At 36.6% G+C, this 22,403-nt stretch overlaps 1 protein-coding gene across 7 annotated transcripts in view; it reads right to left on the reverse strand.

Annotated features, from left to right (window-relative positions):
• The window catches only part of RGS12 (regulator of G protein signaling 12), an 89,713-nt gene that overhangs the window by 65,182 nt on the left and 2,128 nt on the right, over positions 1–22,403 (reverse strand). For 6 of the 7 annotated variants that reach the window (XM_051798302.1, XM_051798301.1, XM_051798303.1 and 3 more), the window contains exons 2-3: positions 15,819–17,765; positions 1,216–1,335 (exon numbers count right to left, since the gene is read on the reverse strand). In XM_051798302.1, the coding sequence (XP_051654262.1) occupies positions 1,216–1,335; positions 15,819–17,675 (1,977 nt within the window). In that variant the 5' untranslated portion in view covers positions 17,676–17,765. Of the gene's footprint in view, positions 1–448; positions 946–1,215; positions 1,336–15,818; positions 17,766–22,403 lie in introns of those variants that run through there. The other variant, XM_051798310.1, reaches the window with a different exon arrangement.

Consider the following 22,403-nt stretch of genomic DNA (forward strand, 5'->3'; position numbering starts at 1 on the left):
AAACACTCAAAATATGAGATGTGCACATAAGCCTGGATGAAATTTCAGTGTGGAAGAACATGGAATGAACTGTTTTTCCTGTTGCATGTGAATAACTAGCACTAGACTCTGATATTCTGAGAGGATTCTCTCTTACTGCGACCAGAAATTCTGTTCAAACTGGTAATATATAGCAGCAAGCTTTTTCAATTTAGAAGAATCACCATTTTTTGATTAAGAAAGATGTAGCTGGATAGTTCCCAAACCCTTTTATTCAGAGGATCTTGCTGTGTTTGTTTAAGTTACGCACTTACAGTATTAAAGTTATGAGTGCAAAGAAATGAAAAAGCATTTTCATGACAAGAAAAAAAAAAGCAAGACACTTTAAAACAAGACACTTCAGACAAGATAGAAATAGACCACAACAAAAAAAACTTTAAAACAGCTGAGAAATAAGTAGAGTTCCTACCTGCATTCCCTAAGCACACCAGAAGCTTCTCCATATATTCTGCTCCCTAAAAATCCAGTGCACTGAGCTCCCTTCTCCTTTAGTTCAGAGTCAGTGAAATGCCTTTCTTCCTACATTTTCCTACAGCAGAAAACTCAAGAGTGTCTCCTTTCCTCCTCCCATCTCAAATGCTTTTTAAACACCTCCTTCCCATTTAGAGGACTCAGTGTGCCACATTCCCTCCGGTGATGAAGAGTGGTATAATGCGTATTCCATGGCTCTTATGCCAAGAGCTCTGCACATATTTTTGTTTCTCCCCAACCACCAACCTTCTTCCAGATAAGCATGATAAAGGGGTAAGGGAAAAATCTCTCCAGGTCAGGCTTTCCTGAGGAGGCACACTAGAAGATATTATGAAGCCATATTCCTACAGGTGGTTCCTACAGCAGAGCAGGAGGAGGGCTTTTCATTCCTTGTTTTCACCAAAATCAATATGGTTTGGCCACTGAGGCCCAGGCATCAGCTCACATTATACCAGATGTGAAATAGCACTATATTACACTGAGAAAGACCCAAAATCACCACGATGATCACGAATTCCATTTTCTCAACTGCTGTCAAAATTCATCAGCTAAGCAAAAGGCAGAATATGATGAACATTTGATTCTTTTATACGTCATGATACATCCATTTCTAAGATATTATAACTGTTTTGATCAGCAAAACTATATTGTTTTGCTTTACACAGCTTTAGTATCACTTCCAAGTTCTAAGTGGAAGTTATTTACCTCAAGGTCATCCAGAGAGCGAGTAATACTAAATCGCTTGGATCTTCCAAATGATCTTCGAGCAGAAGAACGCGGGGGAGGAGCCTGATTTAATCCCACTGAATGTCCAAATTTTGCAGCCTAAACAAAACAGAAAACATATATTATTATTTTACTTCTTTAAATTTAGTACACTGCTGATCATAGTGACAGCATCTGAATTTTAAGGAGATGGATTCAAAGATCTGTAACAGGACCACAAAATCAACACAAGTTGGTCACTTGCCATGCCCCTGTACAATCACATACTAAAATTCATTAAAGTTGACTTTTCCAGTCTCAAGTCAAATATCCTAAACATTCAGCATTAAGTTACTGTATAAACGTCAGTTAGGTCACTTAAGTGTACACATTCTAGATGTCAGTATTAAAAGCAAGACAATCCTAGCTCTGTACTGTCTTAACTGGAAAGTATTTACAATTACAAGATATTTGGCTTTTCTATAGGAAATTACCATCCTAGAAATTGTGTCACCCAGCTTCTGTTAGAACCTTTCTCCACATTTTTAAAAATCTTACTTTCACTACTCTTGGTTTTTTTAAAACTTTGCTACTGTGAAGTCCAACTTCTTAAATCACACAGTACCAAATGCAGGAACTTTTGTTCTAAGGAAAGAGACTACCTCACTTGGATGTTCCATTACTACAATTGGTGCTGCAGTAATCAAATCTAATGGTTTTCTCTTGTCCACATAATCATACTCTTTATCCTTAAAAAGCCACCAGATGTCAGTTAAGCTACTCAGCATGTACAGATCAAGTTTATGCCAAACAGCAAAGTGTAAGCTTAAACCTAAAATTAGGCACACAGTCAGTGACTGGTGCTAAGCAGATGTACATAAACTCACCACATTATGAAAACTTGTGATTATATGCCTGAAATTTTGGATTCCTTTCACTGTGGAGAAAATTCCTCCCTGTCTACTGATGCTTTTTTGCTTTAGAAAATAAAAGATTTTAAATCAGAGTAAATTTTATTCTCTTTCATTTCAGCATCTCTCTTCATTCCAGTAAGCTTAAAAATGTATATATTAGTACTTTTATAATTGCTTATTTGGCAGATTTGTAATATTTATTAAATTTTCTATTTGTGTTCATTTCTTCCTTTGAGCAAGTTTCTGTGCTCTCAGTTCTGAAATATTTTGATATCCCTTTGATCAATCATTGGAAAGTCTACATATGTCACATTAATCAAAAGAACAACCACATCCTCATAATCTCATGCTAACAACCACTCATACAAAGCAGAGAAAGGTAGCAAGAATATTATACAGCCTCCTCACTGCAATAAAAGGTGCCCAACAGAAGATGTCTGCCTGTTTGCTAATTCCCACGGAGACAGCACTATTCTATAGCAACTGGGCTTGGACCATCACCAGTATTCACAACAGTTCCTGTTTACAAGCTCATAGAAATGTCAAGACATAACACAACATACAGGAATCTGGATCCAAAGTATGTAACAGAGTTCATCCTTTCAACAGGCTTGAGAGTCCAACTTTATTCAGTATTAAAAGTTATCAATTTTTCTACAAAATCTCCTTCCCTTCCAATTTTCAATTTACTAAGGTTAGCTGTTTTGTGGGTTTTTTTGGTGTTCTGTTTGTTTGGGGTTTTTTTTTGGCTGAGAAGAAAATTGGGCAGGTTCTGCCAAAGAAAACTGGAAATCTCATAACTGGAGATTAGCTTTAAGGTTTATAAGAGAAAATTTAAAAGTGCAGTATAAACAAGCTAAGATGGCTTCTGCTAAAAAGATCAGCTAAATGTGAAGACAGGTAAGGTGCTCTCTGTAAATGTCTACAGAGAGCACCCACAGGAGTGAGGACAGTTCCTGGGTTTTTTGAGCATCTTTTTAAGCAAGTTTTAAAATCACCAGTTCATCCAGGCAGGCACTACTGAGGTGGTTCACACTTGTCATGCCAGTCTTTCCTGAAGATAAAGCTTATGCATTTCCTAAACATAGAGTTTATGCCTAATGCAGTAATCTGTCACACAGTGAACTTCACATTAACCCCTGACTAAATTCAGCAGTATCCATTACTATTGCTGCACAAACTCTCAAACATTAACATGGTTCCTCCTGTATGGCTATGTTTCTGTTAAAACAACATGAATATATGTGTACAACTACCAGGTTTCACCACTAGTCCAGTATGACCACACTAGTTCTGCAATTTTTAAATTTTTAAGCTGAGAATTAGTGATGAAACTCTCAGCCTACAAACAGCTCAGCAAATTAACAATATCATTAGTTCAAGTACAACTGGTATTTTGAAACTAATGAAATAGTTGCACAGTATGGATTCTGCTTAATGGTCTTTCACGTGCTTTTCAAATGAGAGCACATGCATTCTCTGAGATGCATCCCTCAGAGAACTTCATCTTTCATAAAGAAAAGTGGGGAAAGGGAGAAAAAAAGGAAAAAATCTATCAATAGCAGGCATATCTATTTTGAATAATGAATACATTTTCACTTTTCATTCTATTTCATCCCAAAAAAGAACATAAACTGTCCAGTATATGTTTTAATAGTAGAGACTGCCATGTTTGATTCAGGGAGATTAAGACAGGCACCTAGAGAATATACACTCAAAAAGTTTGAAATAGTAACATTACAAATTGAAGGAAGAGGAACAAAGTGCCTAAAGACAAATCTAATTAGATTCCACTGAGCAGCAGATTCTAGATAAGATTAATCATCATCAGATGCCCCATTTTGGAAGTAAGCACTGCTTACCTATTTGTGGGCAGAAGCATAACAAAAAGAAAGAGGGAGAGTGGACAAAATCCACTTGCAAATTGTGTGGTAATAGAAAAAAGAAAGTAAATTAGTATCCAATCAAAGTTTTTATTTATGGGTTTTGACATTGTTACAGAAAACTCACTACTGAGCCCTGGATGGAACAGTAAAGATAAAAGCAGGAGGGAAAAAAAAGAGGCTCTGAGAATAAAACAGTGCTTAAGCAATTATTACAAAATATAGAAATTCACTAAGCTAACCATTTCCTCAACCCACATCTGGATAACAATTGCAATTAAGAAAACGTTTTCAACTGACAAAAATATCTTCCTTGCTCTGAAGAATCAAATTAATAATCTAGGAAATTAACAAAGGCATTACTGAAAAAAAGAGACTCAAATTCACAAGTATTTAATTTCCTGGGAAGTCTCCCTTTTCATCTTTTCTTGACTCTATTCCAGACGCTCAGACTATGAAGGCAGACCTCCTTCTGCAAATCAATTAAAAAAGATGCATACAAGTAAATAAAGAATCATGTAACTTAAGCAAATACCACCATTTTGACAAATGTTTTTCATGGGACTCTGAAGAGCTGGAAATAATAGCATCCATGACTTGAAGAGAAAACAGTCATTGAAACTCGAATGTACAAATCAGCACAGCTAAAGAAATTGCAGTATTTGAGCCAAGAGAGATTGCTAATGCAGTGACTGATGTTAATGTAAATTTTGCAGTCTGTAAGCCATAAAGAAATTATCATACTTCTAAAAGCCTTTATTACACTGTTAAACAGATATTAAAAAACACTAAATGAACTAAAAACATTTCAGAGCAATACACTCTTGTTGTATGACCAACAAAATGGTCAGGTTGGATGGGGCTTTAAGCAACCTGGTCTAGTGGAAGGAGTCCCTGCCCATGGCAGGGGGGTTGGAACTGGATGATTTTTAAGGTCCCTTTCAACCCAAACCATTCTATGAAAAAATGCTGTTTCATCCTCTGTTAGCTGCCAAACTAAAACACTGAAATTTGCTACATGAACGCAAGGTTGTAGGGTTGGGTTTTTTTTTAAGTACAGATTGCCTATAAGCCCTAGAACTGTTTATTATCCTACCTTAAAGATTCTCTTCCAGAAAGACTGTGTTGCTAAATCTATAAAAGAAAACTAAAAATATCCAGATATTAAAGAAAATCTAAGAAATATTATCACAGAACAGAATTAGAAACTGAAGTCCACCTGACACCTCACTAAGTGTCTTCATTTTAGGAATTTCAGAAATCCGGAAGCCAACAGAAAAAGCACAAGAATTTGTGAAAACAAGTTGATTAGTGAAAAGTATGTGCTACACCAACACACCCTCTCCTATCTGCAATACAGATACTTGCAACCCTGCTACCACTATCTATCATGGTGAAAGTATAAAAGAATATATCTCTAAAAGCCTTTATCCTGTTATGCTTTGGCAGATGGAGAGGAAAAACAACAAAGGATTAAAAGAATTAAAGTACAAATGCTCCAAAAAAATCCATTCTTTTTCTACTCTTATAAAAAAGTAAAAATTATGAACTAGTATGGACTAGAATACCAGTTAAATGTATAATCATAAGAGAAAAAGGACAATGAATGGAGTCTGTGCATTTTTTTTTTTTAATATATGACTAGATCACCCCTTTTCCTTAGGCTAACAGGAAATGGCAGATGCAAATACAGTCCTCAGAAATAATGATCAATCACCAACCAAACTATAGCCTTTCTTTTCCTTTAAATGTTTTTTTTTTAATTTAATGCTTAACCTGCTTATTTGGCACTATGGATGAGCTACCTCTTAATCTACTTGACAAGAAAAGCACTGAAAACTAGAGGAGGACTGATATAGCAGCAGTTTGTGAATGTGCCCAAGGGAGAAGAGTTTCTGTCTGATAACAAGAAAGGTGTACAAGAAAAGTACAAATGGGGAAGTGCAAAATGTTGTAATTTATGTATGAGCAAGATGGAGAGAAGAAGCACATGACTTACGATAGACTGCAAACATGGAGAGAAAGAACAAAAATGATGCAATATAAGGTGACTTGCAGAACTCTAATTATTTAAAGACAGAAAGAAAAAGGATGAGCACTTAAAAGTAATTTTAATGGATAAACAAGGTAGGCAGTAGTTCCATTTAAGATTTTCAGTGGCTATGCTCTCTTCAGGTACCTCTGACCACTTGTGCAAGCTCACAAATTGCAGCAGGTTGTCCTGTCATCTCTACTAACAGTAAACTATAATTTATCAAATGAAATAATCCTATTTCTAAGGCAGATCCACAGACAGTCATGCCAACACAACTGATGATATTCCCTGTCAACTCCGGCCTGAGCACGACAGGAACTCTTTTAAGCTGGTACTACCAAAGAAACACAAGGTGAAACTATGTTAGCCAATATGATACTCTAACCTGGAGCCTGAGTGCACAGAAGCAAGTTGATGAAACCTTATCAATTATTCAGAACCCAAAGAAACCAAACACCTTTAGAAAACATCTTCAATCCTCTTAGAGAAATTCCCAGCTATGGCATGAGCTGTATCATGCTCTTTCACATTCCAGCAAATGCACTTATCGACTGCTATCACGTTGTAACAACTCATAGGTAACAACCTGAAATTTCCATTTTGTACTAAATAGTCTTCGTGTCTCTCTACAGTTATTGTCTGGGTATTACTAATAAGTATCTGGATATTACTAATAAAACAATGAGATTCCTCTCCTCTGGAACAAGTTTTAAAGCTGAAGGTGCAGGAAGGGGGTTGTGAGGAGAGGACACTGGCAGCTCTTGGAGTACAAGAGGCTAAGGAAGGGGGAGATTTTTGTTAGGAGTTCAGGCATCCCTGACAACGACAGAATAGAGTGAGCTGGCAACAGGAATCCTGAAAGGGGGGAAAAGGAGAAAGAAAAACTGTGAGGCTTTAGGCCAGCTTCTAGCAAATTTAGTATTTTCATTGAAAACACATTACAGATTGTGATCTTGAGAGGAAACTAAAGGGGCTAAATCTTATGGGACAGAGATTTTGGCTGGTCTATGGAAGAGCAGCAAGAAGGAAAGATAAAATATAAGAAGGGAAGCTAATCTAAAAAGTTAAAAAAACACTCACAAGCCTGCACTTCTATGTTTACAAAGTATGATTTCAAATGCTTTCAAAACTGCTTCACAACAAAAGTTAATCTCACAAGATTCACAGGCACATGAGTGAAATAGTTTTATATTTTTAAATGTTCAACCAAAAAATTTTAAGAAAGTAATTGAATGTCGTGGACAAAGTTCTAAGAGCTCAAAGACAAAAATGTCATTACTGGTATGTGCTAATTTTGACAGAAAATATTCCTCCTCCTGTTCAGGTGGAACAAGTGTACTATTCTTTGTCCTGACTGTTTAAGAGAACACAAAAGGACCATGCACATGCAAGAATGGTCACATTGAACTGCTTGCTGGTTGGATTAGAAAAGTTCACCACAACAACAGTTTGGGGAGTTTTATACAATCCATCTAAACCATACTTGCAACAGAAACAGCCATCACTACCAGCAGCTGGCCATCCTGCTCCAGAAAGACAACTCCCCAGGTAAGCATCTCCCTATACTAAAAAGTCGAATGAATTAAATTTTTAACAAAAACTCTCTGAGTCTTTGAGCATCTGTACAAGTGTCAATTGACTACTAACTTTTATTAAAATTGCCTCTAAAAGCACATAACAAAAGGAGGTTGCTTATCTTCACAGATGAGATGCTATTGCAAACAACCAAAAAAAAAAAAAAAAGGAAAACCACCATTTAAAATGTCTCAGTTTAGGGAGCTCAACTAATATAGAATTTGGTACATTCTATGTGTCACAGAGCTTAATCATACTAACTATAAAATCATCAAATTTTAATTTGTCCTACTCCTATTTCCAGCTGTTGAAGCTTAGGTTTGACTGTATGACTTTGTATGGTAAAATGCATAACAGTTTGGAACTCAGATACACTGATCATATAATTTGAAACTTCTGCAGATATTCAAAACTTGCCAAACTTAATCTCGGCTGTTAAGCAGCAGAAGGGTCAGTCTGGATCAGCAGTTCATCTTTATAAAAAATGCAGGTTGAAACTTCAGAAAGAAAGTTTCCTAATTTAGACCTTTTTGAAAAGGGATGGGAAACAGGGATGCCACAGTGATGCCAATATAGTCAGTGCACAAAATCTCAATAGTGAAAGGATCACACATACCAAAAAAAAAGTAGTTGAGGCAAATATTATTCTGCTGTCACTATAAGTCTCAAATCCTGCTCTGGAAGATGTCGCTGTATCTTCCTCTCTTGTCCACTACCATCCCTAAGCACCCATTCTCCTGACTATGGGTCCTGTTAGCTGAGGGACCACCCCACTACAGCAGTGCAGAGCAGTCTGTGGGCCATGACCCCCCTTTTTTACCCATCCCATCAGCGTCACCTGCTCCCCACCCAAAACTGACAGTGAAACTTGCAGGACCTGTAAAATGAGGGTCTGTGGGGCCTGAGAACAGGATGGATTGAAATATGGGATATGTTCGGTCAGGGCAACTCGTATTCTGAAAGAGAGAGAGGAATCTGGGAGGGAACTGGGAAAAGAACGGGCTGTGGTCCAGATCCCTGGACCATAACAGGAACAGAAGTAGTAAGTCCTGGAGTACAAGCTGATAGAGAAGGCTCCATGTGCTATGGGCAAAACCACAACAACCTAACACCCTTCAGGCTGCCCTGCACTGCTGCCATCATCATGGACAGACAGCACCTCCCAAAACTGGATCAGGTAGGAGAGGGTTAATTAAAAAGGTCTAGCATGATTCAAACTTTACTGTCAGCTTTTCCACAGGCTTTAATACACTGCAAATCCTGCAATGGTTTTGGGTCTGGTTTTTGTTTTGGTTTGGTTTTTTGAGGGCAGCTGGCTGGGGGACACCAGTATGAGAAAGAATTCAAATGCTATTATTCACCATTAGTGGTCAATAGATTTGATCACTTCTAAGAATACTTCTTTACTAATCAGATGATAATGACACATTTCACTGCCTTCTAACCATTACAGTAGCATTTTGAACGGCAGTTTGACCCATAATACAATCAAGAATGATGTAAAATTTCATGTAAGATCTCTATGCACTCCCAGAAGACACAGAAAAGAGACTGTGCTGTCATGCTGAACATCCAAGTAAATGAAATTTATTGCTTGTCTCCCATACTAAGGATATTAGGCATAAAACACTGACCATCTACACTTCAGTACCATCCTAATCCCTTCTCAAGAAAAAAAAAAAAAACAACATAAATTTTGATGTTATTAATGCAGATTAAATAGTAAGATCATTTTCTCAATATAACTAGATAATAGTATTTTACATGAGTTGGAAGCCTGTTAGCTGGAAACTGCAGAGGAACAGAAAGACCTTAGTACACTAGGGGAAACTATGGAGAAAATTACAATTACAGACAACATAACAACTGGCTCCAAATCATCTTGAACATTAGGTAGGCATTAGCTGGGAACATTAAATCAGTATAGACCAATAATCAGTAGCAATCAAAATTCTGATCAGGAATCATCAGAAAAGCAAAAGAAATCATGAAATAAGCTTTCTGAATACATTGCCTGCCCACACATTTTTAAAACTGCTTATAGCTCAGGTCAACCCATCTCAAAAATAATATTAGAGCAACCAATTATATTACAATTATGAAAAAACTTTTGGACAGTAAAAGAATAAGCTGATTTCTGACTGGAAAGTAAGTTATTGGTGGCTGAGGTTTAAAACAAAATAGAATCACTAAGAGAAAATAAAAAGAGAGTAATATTGTTAGTATTTCTCATGACAAATATTAGCAGGTATGAAATGAAACTATATGGAAAGTACAATTATGTGGTGTTCTCTTTCCACTCTATTAAACTGTGGAATATATAAATCAAGTGATATCAAGAATGCCAAAAAGTACCACTTCAAATAAGTTCTAGAAATTCCATACTTATTTTTGTTAATTAAAGACCTTTATTCCATATGGATCTATTTCTACAGTGAAGAACTGGTATTTTACAGCTCCTTTTCTTCTCTAAATCTTCTCAACTGCAAGGAATTCAGATCTATCTTTGCACAGACAATAACTTTATAATCACTTTTCTCAAAGCTTTTATGTTTAAAATGTAAAAATTAAACCATTTTTCATTATTTCAATTCATTCAGTGCTATTTTCTCCACACTAGTTTCTTTCTAGCACACAAATTATTTTAACTTTTCATACATTTTAAAGATCCTAGAACTGACCATTTTTAAAAATAATTTTAGAAGACTACAATACACATGAAAAGGCTGAATGAAATTACTAAACATGTAATTGCTTTTCATTTTCTCATAGCAAAATGTATCAGAGGACCTATTTCCTATAAATGCCTCTTTGCAGATTAACTCACATTAGTACATTCTCAGATTGGGATTTCAGTTGAGTTCTCTTTAAGGTATATACGTACATCTCAAATCAGACCAAAGCCTATAATTCCAAAGGATAATATTAAATTGTGCTGCATAAGAATAGCAATCCAGCTGCCATTAATTCTGCTTTATAAACAGCTGTGGTAGAACAATTTAAGCTAGTGAGCAAACAGAATTATAAAGGAAAGGGAAAAAAACATGTCATTATACAACAAAAAACAAATATGGGAACCACACAGCTTTGCCAACATTGTTTTTGCATCTAAAATATCTGTTTTGCAATTAGTTTACCATCCAGTTACCAACATTAAAAAACTGCAATTCTTGGATCTGAAGCAAACTACAAATTTTCACCCCCCAAAAAATTCCATTTTTAACTTACCAGCATTTCTTCTTCCACAACACTTGCTTTGGAAACAAAGACAACTCTGAAGTAGTTACAGTTAAACTTCTGATCAAACCAGAGTAACAATAATATATAATAGTTGCCCAGGAAATATATTATATTATATTATATTATATATTATATTACATAATATAGTGAACTAGTGAACCCCACAGTACTGTATATCTGTCTTCTCTCTTCTACATTTTTACAATATTTTCAGTAGCTTGAGTTATGAGGGTTCAATGTATCAGTTGATACATTCTATAGTTTAGAATACATATGTGTGTATATATTTACATATATATATTTGCAATACTATTGTCCAGTGAGTCTCAGATAATGAGATTATCTATTTAGTCTTCCTTTAAGATCTACAAATATGATCCAGTTACAAATTCACATGTTTCATTAGCACAAACAATAATGCGGTCAAGATAGAAGTCTTGCAACAATGTGAAACAGAAAGGGTTTCTAAAAATCAATACCCATATTTTTGAAAAGCTTTTTAATTACATTGTAACGTAATTTGTCATATTTGTCATATTCACTTGGAATAAACCTACCCAAACGCTAGTTATCAGGCTCAGGTTGTAAAACCTCTTTTGATCTTCAATGTTATACTCATTGCCACAATATCAAAACAAACTTTTTTTTTTTTTTTTAAGAATGGTGAGAGGTCAATGCCTAGGGTTCCGTTCTCGTGGAGAAAGAACTTAAAGACAAAACTGACTGTTATGGAGCTTTCCAGTGGAAAAGAGAGTATTTTCCCAGTAAAACTTAATTTAAAACAGTAATGGGTAGACATATCTTTGGCCAGGCACTAGCCTGAAAACAGAGAGTGAGGGTTGAACAAAATCAAATGTATTACATTAATTTAGTCTAGAGGGAAAGGAATGCTTCCCTTTTCGGCAATTTCTCAAGCCCCCTGCCAGTCCTAACATCCCCTGGTGTTTTCATATTGCTTATGCTGCTTTTCATTTGCGTCACCCAAAAATTATGCAAAAAGAGTGAGTAGGTAAGTGACTGGAACTCAGCAGGATGCTAAAAAAGGTGAAAATAGCAATGCAACAGTAAAGGCAGCACAGTGCAAATGGAATAACAAACAGAAAAGCAGGAATTATTCTATTGCCACTGAAAAAATAACCAGGTTCTTCTTATGTTAGTCTTATAGACCTCACAAGACTACACACCCCTACCCAGCATCTTAAAACAATTCAGAAGCTTCTGGTCACCAGAAATCTTCCTTGGTCATTCCCAGATTGAAAGGCACCTTGCCTTCCATGAGCTGACTTTTCAGCGAATTTCAGCAACATCATCAGGCCTCCCACTACTTTTTTCAGTCTAAGACCTACAGAAGTCAAGAAGACTCCAAAAAATTCTCATTAGATGCTTCAATAGAAATCTGTTCATGTGACACTTTTAAGAAACACCAGAAATGTGAAGTTTAGTACAGGAAATAATTTTAGAGGTGCACAGGGCCAGAGGCACCTTCCAGTAAATCTCACTCAGAAGACATGCATTGGAACCAAAATTTCCCTGATTTAGTTCTCCTCTTCCCACATACAAAAAAAAAATAAATAAATTTAAAAGACACCATTTAGAAACCATTTAAGAGTTAAAAATAGATATACAGCTTTTGTGGAAGTATGAGTTCAGTAATTTAGGGATATTCTCTTAGAACATTTTAAAGCAAAACAAAAAACCTCATGCTATTCACTAGCAACCAAACCAGGCATTTTTAACTAGTTTCAACTATTCACACTTATATTGAATTTTAAAATGCTTTAGAGCAATGTAAAGAAAATTAATATTTTAAAAGCAGGTTTGCCAATTATTACAGAATTAACCATAATTCTACTTTTTGAGCTGAAAACATCATCACTAAAGGGAAAACAAAGCTCAGAAAATGTATTTCCTTCCTTGTGAAGTCTGAAACACCATATCTATTCCTACCCACAAGAAACACTTCCCAGCCTCAGTTCTGAAAGTGCAATTTTAAACAGATATGTGCACTAACGCTTTCTCACATCTGCTCCTGTGTGCTGTGCAATTCACAAATGTTTTGTAAGTGCAGCTATAAAATCTGGAAATAGTTTAGGCCCATCTTACCCCCCACTAGTATTGTATGATACAACGTATTTTTCAGAATTACATGCTGTGATCATCACTGTTTAGCTGCACAGCAGTTCTGCTAGTGCAGAAGTGCATCCAGGAACTCGTGTAATGAAAGCTCCAAGGCAGACAGTATATAATATGGAAGTAGAGATTTCATCACAAGAAATTCTAGCTTTGGTAACCTTTTCTCCCTCTAGTGGCTTCCATACAGTCTCACTCACTGGATATATTACCTTCAGTATTGACGTAAAGGACAAAAAACTCACCTTAATTAAAAGCAATTTAAAGATTGCTCTGCCAAACGAAGCACTAGACTAAGCCACTAGGTTGTAAAAATATGAATTTAATCCCATGTAGCCACTTCATATACTTTATTCCGTGACTGGAATGAGTCTGAGCATGCTGTGTAAAATAAGTCCTTAGCACTTAAAAAGGTCACAGGAAGCTGAGTATGTGTAGTTTTCTAGAACCCACCTGAATAATGGTTTGGAATAGGCAGTCTTAACTTTTCACACAAAGAAAAAAGAGAATCTGAATTTCTGAATATCACTCTCTTATGAAAGTGAACTAATGCTCTAAGATGCAAACCCAGATTTTCCCTATTTCTGCAGTACCTAAAATATGGAGGTACACTCACCAATAAAGTACATCCCCTGAATATTTTCATTACAGATTCAAGATGAGAACATTGTACAACTTCATCTCTATGCCTTACTCCGAATAACCTTCCTAAGCTTTTTCATCAGTTTCGACAGCCTTCAAAAATACTGGAAAACAATACTAAAATGCCAAAGACATTCTGTAGCCTTAATGAAGACACTAAATGCTAAAGCCATGTAGGAACATTTTAAATGTGTTCTTTCAAAGAAATTTGTTACTAATCAAAGAACAGGATGTCTATTTTATTAGTAAATATATTCAAAAGGGAAGATTGAGATACTTAGTGTTGGTTTATGCTGATCTGACCGAAACAGTAGGTGAAATATTGTTACTCTTTGCCCACATATAGAACATCTTTCATCTTAAAGTATAAAATTTTCTATGAGATTTTCATTAGTATATTTGTAATTTCCACAAAATATTTTTTTCTGGAAAAAAATGCAATCCATATTACTATCATGGACAACACTGCAGATAAAAATTTGTTAGAGAGACCCTGAAGGAATTTAAGCAGCATCCAATGCAGTTGGTCCAGTTTTCAAAGAGCACTTGGGAACAACGCATCTGTACCAGGTGCTGCCTATAAAGAGGTCTTTTCCTTGGTCTGTCAGCAGAGATCATGAAGCATGTAATCTTCAGGGTAGCAGATAGAACTGATTCTTAGCTCCTTGGGTGGGCAGTGTTTACAAATTTAGTGTTTCTGTTTGGATAGTTTCTATTTGCCTTTTGAAAGTGTGAATCGCCTTGTATTTAAGATCACATGAAATTTAATACATCATTGTGGGTCTGGAAAACTGCTGCCTATAGCACTCACTTCACCTTCACAATACACTGGTGTATAACTATTCTCTATACTAGTTTACTTTTTTTATTTTCAGCACAAAAAGCATACAAAAGAACATATGTGCAAGTTTTTGGCTTCACAGTGCAGAAAAAGCAACATAAAATAACTCTTCTTTTCACATCAAAACATTCTGAAGTTCTGCAATCTAATACCCTAAATGTCTACAACTGACTGTCACGGCACTGCAAAGATTTTGTTTGTAACAGAATGAAACAACTAATGAACCTCTACTGTCATCAACCTGAGTAGCAGTTGTATATTTTCAATCAGGTGAAAAAAGTCACATTTTTTCAAAACACATTTGGATAGCATGATGGACATTTGAATCAATCTATTAAGCAAAACTTCCTGTCATGGACTGACAAAGCTTCTTGAAGACTAATTTGGACTACAACGTTCTGTCTTTTCCTGGAGTCAGCAAATATTTCAGATACACCATTGCTACTAATTCTGTTAGTGTTGGACCAATGACCTCCACTTTGTTAAAATCCCAGTTATCAACAACAGACTCCCAAGAGATTAGTTCCCTCAACAGCAAAACGTGTATGTCACAAAGGGAACAGTATGCAATCATGTTGTATACTTGGATACTCCTCCCACACCTTTTTTTTTTTTTTTTAAATCGCCTCACTTTGTCTAATATAGACAAAACAAGTAGATGCTTCATCTACTTCATCCAGTAATTTGGAATAAAATTTGAACTACAGCTTACTGGCAGAATGTTAGATTTGTCACCTACCACTAAGGAATAGTTTTTGATGTCAGTTTTTAATGCTACTTGTATTGAGAGGTTTGCTGGAATCAATTTTTGTAATAAAATAGTCTTATTCAGTTAAAACTAAAAGTCTATAACCCAGGTTTTTGACTAATGATTAGACTACATCTCTATAAAAATAGATACCATAGATTAGATAGATAAAATAACAACATTTGCAAGCCAGTCTTCTACAAAAAAGAACCAGACTTAAGATCCAGATTGTTTCCATTCTTTTGCTGCTGGAGGTCAAAAGAAACTGAAGTTGCTAAATTGTCATGTCTCCTTTCATTGCAATGCCACTGCAACATTTGGAAACAATGAAGAGACAAGAAATGTGAGAAAACACTAACAGACAACACTTCCAGCAGAAGTACAATTCCAGAGCTGCACTAAATTAAAGAGGAATATGCAACACCTCTGCAAACAAGAAAGAACCATATTAGTTCCTTCATCTGAAATTTTGTAAATGATATAATACATTTACATTTTAGTATGCAAATATTATAGTGTAAAAGTACCATAGGCTGATGGGTTTGGGTGGGGGTTTTTGGGGTATTTTTAGGAACCAATGTCAACATATTCTTACCTTTTTATCTTCTTTAGATTTCCTAATACTGTGGGGAGGGCCAAATTTGTTCTGAATGCAAAACATCTTCTTAGACCATTCATTTTTGTGAGATTTCAGCTGAGGCTGACCAAAGCTGCCATCGACTCTGTACCTGTCAGCTGGAATCTTACTCATTGGTGGGGGAAGGGTTCCACAGTTAACACTTGACCAGCCGTCTGTAGAATCCGTGTACGACTCCTGGTCGCTGGCATTTCCATGCTGCCATTCCTGTAACACATGCACAGGCAACCACCTTTGATTGCCTGTGCCTGCAGCGTTTTTCTTTGATGGAGGTACTGAATTTCGGGAGGAAACCAATGGCACTTCAATACGAGCAGAAGGACTTAAGTGTTTGCTTACATTCTGGGTCTTATCATTCTGTATTACCTCTAAAGGAATGCTTCCCTCTTGCTCATGACAGAAGCCATTCCAATGGGAAGCAGGTTGATTTTGTCCCCTTCCTACTGGATTTTCCCACAGGCTGTTAGGAATGTGTTTACTCGGGTTGGTCCCTAAATCAACCACCAGAACTCTATTATTCTTTTCTTCCTGGTTGAAATTTCCAATTCCACTATCACTGTTGCTGCTTGTACTATTATTTTGATGAGCATCTGCATCACCATCAAGAAAAGCCCTCGCACGCATTCCCTCAATCAGTTCCCCCATATCCCTGTACAGGACAGAAATAAACTGCAGAACAGGTAGAGATGATGTTGGAAACTCTAGACAGCCATTTGTATCTGGATCCGCTGTACATTCCAGTCCAAACCGTCTTGCTATACCCTGGTGAATTTTATGATGAAATAATTCAGGATCCACCATAAAAACATGGCAAGATGTCCTCAGAACCCCTTCATCCTCTTGAGCCAAGCTTGCATCATCGTTTGTCTGCATTGTAACTAGTCCAAAGAATCTTCTATCATCTGGGCAAACAGCACTGAATGCCAGTTTCTCTGCAGGGTATTCTGCCACGACACCTGATTTGTCACTGCAGAGTTGAATACAGTCATGCATTATCTTCATCATCACCAGGGAATGGATTTTCTGTTCCGCCCGCAGACGTCTCATGCATCCACGAATAGCCTGCAAACTGTCACTTTCCAAATTCGAGGTTGTTGAAGGAAGTTCAATTGAGCCCAGGTAACCTACGATCATGGCAACATTTAAAATGCTTGCATCTAATCCAAAGTCTTCTGCGCCCTCCAGTCCAAGTCTGAAAACTGAATCATCATTCAGGACTTTGGCTATTTCTTCCTTTGACAGTAGGTTTGCATTGCTTACACTTTCATTGCCAGTTTCAAATTTCATAGCAGCAGAAACTGAAAATGATCTTTGTTTTGGTGCAGAATTATCTGAGTTACCAGCACAAAGAGCAGGATTCTCAAAGATCATGTTGAAGATGCCACCAGACTGCATTTCTTCAACAACTTTCTCTGCTCTGTTTATACCCAGAGCCTTAGAGTCAGGTTTGGGTTTCAGCCACCCCTTCCCATCATAAAAACCAACTTCTTCATCACTTGAACATGAATCTAGATGACTAATCCCTTCAGCAATGACCATGTGCAGGACTCCAGAACATTTTCCTATAAGCTTCACTACATCTTCATGAGAGGCTTTTTTCACGTTGATTTCATTAACTGCATATATCTGATCTCCTGCTTTAAGTCCAACATAATCTGCAGGGCTTCCTTTCATCACACAACTAAGAACACAAGGAGCTTGTCCAGAAAGGGTAAACCCATAACCTGCTCTTCCTCTAGCAACTTCCACACTTCTTATCCGTGGAGGAGCATGCATGTTGAGTCGACGTTTGACTGTTTCCCCTGGCCTATACATTTTGGATTTTATTCCTGCAATAGGAAAACTTTTATTTAGTCCAGATTTTTGTCATGTTTCAAGAGCATCACTCCTTTGCCTGATGAAGTCCTAAAGAAAGAAAGAAAAAAGACATTTTAATTTTCAATCACATCTCAGGGCTTTTAGTACCCAGTAGTCTTAATTTTACTTATGAGAAAGGAGTAGCAAATCCAAATGAAGTGGCTGTCTAAAATGACAAAGTGACTGAATGGCAAAGAACAGAACCTAAGCCTTTTGATGTCCAGTCAGTGTTTTTATATTACAGCACGTTATGTCCTCCCAACCCCCCCACACATTATCTATTATTCAGTTAACTTCTGGCTTACTGCACCATTGCAATACCACTGCATTTTACAGCACAGTGAAAATCCTGGATGAAGCTCATCTATCCTTTCCCAGCAGCATCAAAATGAGAGCTCGTGTCTATCCACTCAGCTACACCTCACCCCTTAACATTCAATGTATAGAAACAGGTACCACACATATCCATGTAAAACAGATTAACTACCCCTAGAGAAGCCTGTATCTCTCCACTGACTGACTGTAAGGGCAGCTTAAAGTAGGTATCTCAAACTTCAACATTCTTACACACATTTAAGTTACATGTGCAACAACAAATGGGCATTCAGTCATGGATCAGACCAAAGGGATCCAAGATCAGATTTGCTGTTACACCAACCAATTAATCTATTCCAAACCAATTTGTCAGAAAGCAAACACTGTAAAAATGCATTTCAATCAGTCATTCCAACATCCATGTGTTTTAGTTTAGCTTAAAAATTTAAAGAAAAAAAAACTAGAGTGAGAAAGAAGGAACTCCACGTGCTGCCAGTGTTAATCTAGTCATGACTTTAGAATTAATATAAAGCAGCTTTACATGAACAGCAAGAAATAGTAGATTTCATTACATTTTGGTGTTGACATTGAAGTCTGGATGTCTTGTTCTAAAATATACTCTGGGTAAATTCCATTGTTTTAGAGAGGTTTCTTCCACTAAGCAGGTTAAAATGCATAAAAATGTCTTAACACAAATTAAAAAAATGACAACTTGTTCAACTTTTGAAACTATCCCCTTGTTGTATGATATGAACTCTCACTTCCATAGGTCTGGAGGATGACTGACAGAAATAACCATAGGACTACAGCTACATAAAATCACAATAAACTCCATCTGAGCAAGTGAGAACTCATGGCTGGGCTTCGTGAACGAAGATTTGAGAAGGGCACTACCCACATTTGTTACAAGCACACTGGTGGCTAAAAAGGCCAATACGAGACAGGCACATCTGGTTGCAAAAGGCACAGCAGAAAGACTCCTTAGGAGGTAAATTCTGCAAGGTACGAATCTTTCTGCATTGCCTTTTCTCCTCAAGGGTGATCCTGCGTGTGTTCTCAAAAGCATGAGCTGCGTTGTAGATGGTGTGTCTCCAGACCTCCCGACTGGAGGCCAGAGTAGACCAGTTGTGGTGATCAATATGGCCAAGGTTGAGATGTTGTTTCAGGGAGTCCTTGTATCTTCTCTTCGGGGCTCCTCTCTTGCGGCAGCCGGTGGCAAGTTCACCATAAAGCAGGATCTTAGGGAGGCGGTGGTCCTTCATCCTGGAGACGTGCCCTGCCCATTGTAGCTGTGTTCTCAGCAACATGGCCTCAATACTTGTGACTGCTGCTTGTTCTAGAACAGATGTATTGGTCACATAATCTGACCAGTGGATGTTTAGGATCGTACGGAGGCAGCGTTGATGGAAGCGTTCTAGGAGACGCAGGTGGTGGCAGTAGATGACCCATGATTCAGATCCGTATAGCAGAGTAGACAACACTATGGCTCTGTAAACACTGATCTTGGTGCTTTTCTTCAGGTGCTTATTTCACCAAACTCTTTTATGGAGTTTTCCAAAAGCACTCTATGCCTTTGCTAACCTGTTGTCTATCTCTCCGTCAATCTTACCATCCGAGGAGATGAGGCTGCCTAGGTAATTAAAGTGCTGGACTGATTTGACCTCTGATTGGCCAATGGTGATATGGGGATGATGGAAGACTAATCTGAAAATAATTACTGCTCTGACTTGGTCCACAGGCTTATTCATAACTCAGTCACATTGTACCATACTTAAGGCGTGTAAGGTACTTGAAAGCAAGTATCTTGTATATGTGGGCAAAATGCAGGCAACGTTTTGGATAAAAACACACAATAAAAATATATATACACATACACACAGAGACAACACATTTCTTTATCACATCTAAAGTGCTAAATTAGTGGTGTCCCACCCACTGCTTGCATGGAAGAAAAATGACTAAGAAATCCTTCTGACATTGTTCTCAGCTACAGAAATAACAAAAAAACATACTCAGAATGTGATTCAATCCACAGTTTACTACTTTCACAGTATTTCTGCCTGGGTTAGAACAAATAGAAGGGCAATTATTTCAAAAGTTTCACCAATTAAAAACCAAACCAAAACTAAAATAAAATCTAGGATCAAAGTCTTCACTACTTAAGTACTTATGAGCTCTTTGATTATGAAGTTTAAAAAACCACTCTTATTGCTTGAATATTCCACTAAATACTCTACTAAGGGATGTAATTCCCTTAGGACCCTTCCAAACCCAAAACAGGACAGCCTTCAAGATATTAGAAGACATCCTGTTGGCTTTACTTTTGGGGTTTAGCATGTAATGTTTTGAACAAAGGGACATTAGGTTTTTTGTCTTGACAATGCAGCTGTGACTGTTCAATGTAGTATGGTTTTTGCAAATTGTTTTAATATAGCAATTATCTAGCTTCATTAGCAACAGTTTTCCTACAGTTTTAGACCAAAAAAAACCCTTAACTGTAAGAAGTAATGAAACTTCACACTTAACCTTTGAATGGAAATCATAACATAAGAAATGCTTTGCAAACATTTAACCAAACTTAACTCTTACATGGCTGTAAGAGACACCCCTCAACTTGCATCTGTTCTCATGCCTTAAACCAAGTTTGAACCTTTCCTGATGAAGCTAAACTTGGGAACTAAGACATCACTGTGCATTCAGCTATCTCTAAGTAGGTCTGTTACTTTTTGAGAATAATTATTAAACATTTCAAGAGGTAGTTCTCCAACCAAAAAAATGAACTAATAAATGCCTATCAGTAAATAAAAACTTGCTATCTAGGAGCGTCAAAATACATGTGTTTTAATTTGCCTTATAGTGAATATTTCTGTTCTCAACTGTCTGGAGAATAGCCTAATGTGCCCCCTGGGTACCCTCCAAAATTCTGCTGCTAACCTCATATAATGCCCTGTAGTATCTGGCACCTAAAAGTGCACTACTAGCTTGCAGGAGGAAAGGAAACAATTAAAAGAGTATGAGATTATAAATAATCTCATTCTAAAAATATAATAAAAATATAATAAAAAGCAGTTGTTACTTAAAAAATTAAGATTCAATATTGTAATGTTGAAGTGGCTGATGAAAAAAAAAAAAAAACAGATTTCCAGTTATCTTTCTATTCTATAAAAAAGTACCCTAAATGCCACTATAAAAAAAATGTACAATGAAAATTTAGTTAGGGTGCTCTTGGGAAGAAGCAAACCCCAGTGTTTTCTTGCCTCACAATTCCACTTTGCTAAGAGAGAGTTCCTTGTAATTCTATTCACAAGTCATTTTATCTATTTGCCTTCCTAACCTATGCTCCTAACACATCAAACATTTGTTTCAGATGATAACCACTGATAATGGAACATCATTCAAAAACCTGACAATTATAAAAACAAAACAGCAGGCTGCTAGTATATTACTTTTCTCTAATGATGATGTTCCACAGGTGTGAAGTCTTCCACCTATTGATATGTTTATGTACTTTTGTGAGTTTAAAGTCAGGAAGTAATTCAACATTAAAGGGGTTTTGCTATTAATGTGTATATCCACTAAAATAAAAATAAAACGAAACAAAACAAATACCAACCAAAGAATAAAACTGTGTTACTTCACTGGAAAAATCACCTTTTCCCTCCCTCAGTACCTGAATATTACTGTGCATTTTTTGTGCCAATTTCAACCATGACAAAGAACAGCTCACTAAATTTATCTAGGAAACTTCGAGACAAAGGACAAATGTATCTCTTCTACAAGAACCTTCAGTAATCAAGTATGTTTCTCTGCAAAAATGCTGTGACAGGCAAATGGAAAAGTTACAAAAATAGTTTCTCATAAGCAGAGAGATTCCAACAGAGATTTGTTGACTGACAAACTGTTAACAAACTAGTTCAAAACTAAATTATCTAATTGCCTAAGTTTTCTTTTAATTTCTTTGCAGATTTGAAACGTGGAGATGAAGAGATATGGCACAGAAGTGGCACAGACTTCCACAGGGTAGTGGTTTGAACTGTGGAACCATGACACACAGTTTCAAAGTAATCATATGTCTGAAAAACCTTTTCCTGTAATAAATTACAAAATGTGTAGTTTCTCCAACGTGAAACAAAGTACAAATGTAGTGAAACAGACATCATCTTACTTGCACTGAGATAAAGCTTTGTAGTTTTATAACTACAAAATATTTCACAGAACATTTCAGACAAAAACACTAATATATACACGAATGTGAAATAACATAATTTGCCCATATACATCAGCTTTGTCATAGAACTGCAAAACAAAATGAAACATTTGAGTTTTCTGCCAGCACACATTTTGGTCTACCATTTGAAGCAATTATTCGTG

Source organism: Manacus candei, unplaced genomic scaffold (genome assembly GCF_025592945.1).
Source record: "Manacus candei isolate 608988 ecotype Guabito, Panama unplaced genomic scaffold, ASM2559294v1 h1tg000048l, whole genome shotgun sequence".
In the NCBI taxonomy this organism is placed as follows: domain Eukaryota; kingdom Metazoa; phylum Chordata; class Aves; order Passeriformes; family Pipridae; genus Manacus; species Manacus candei.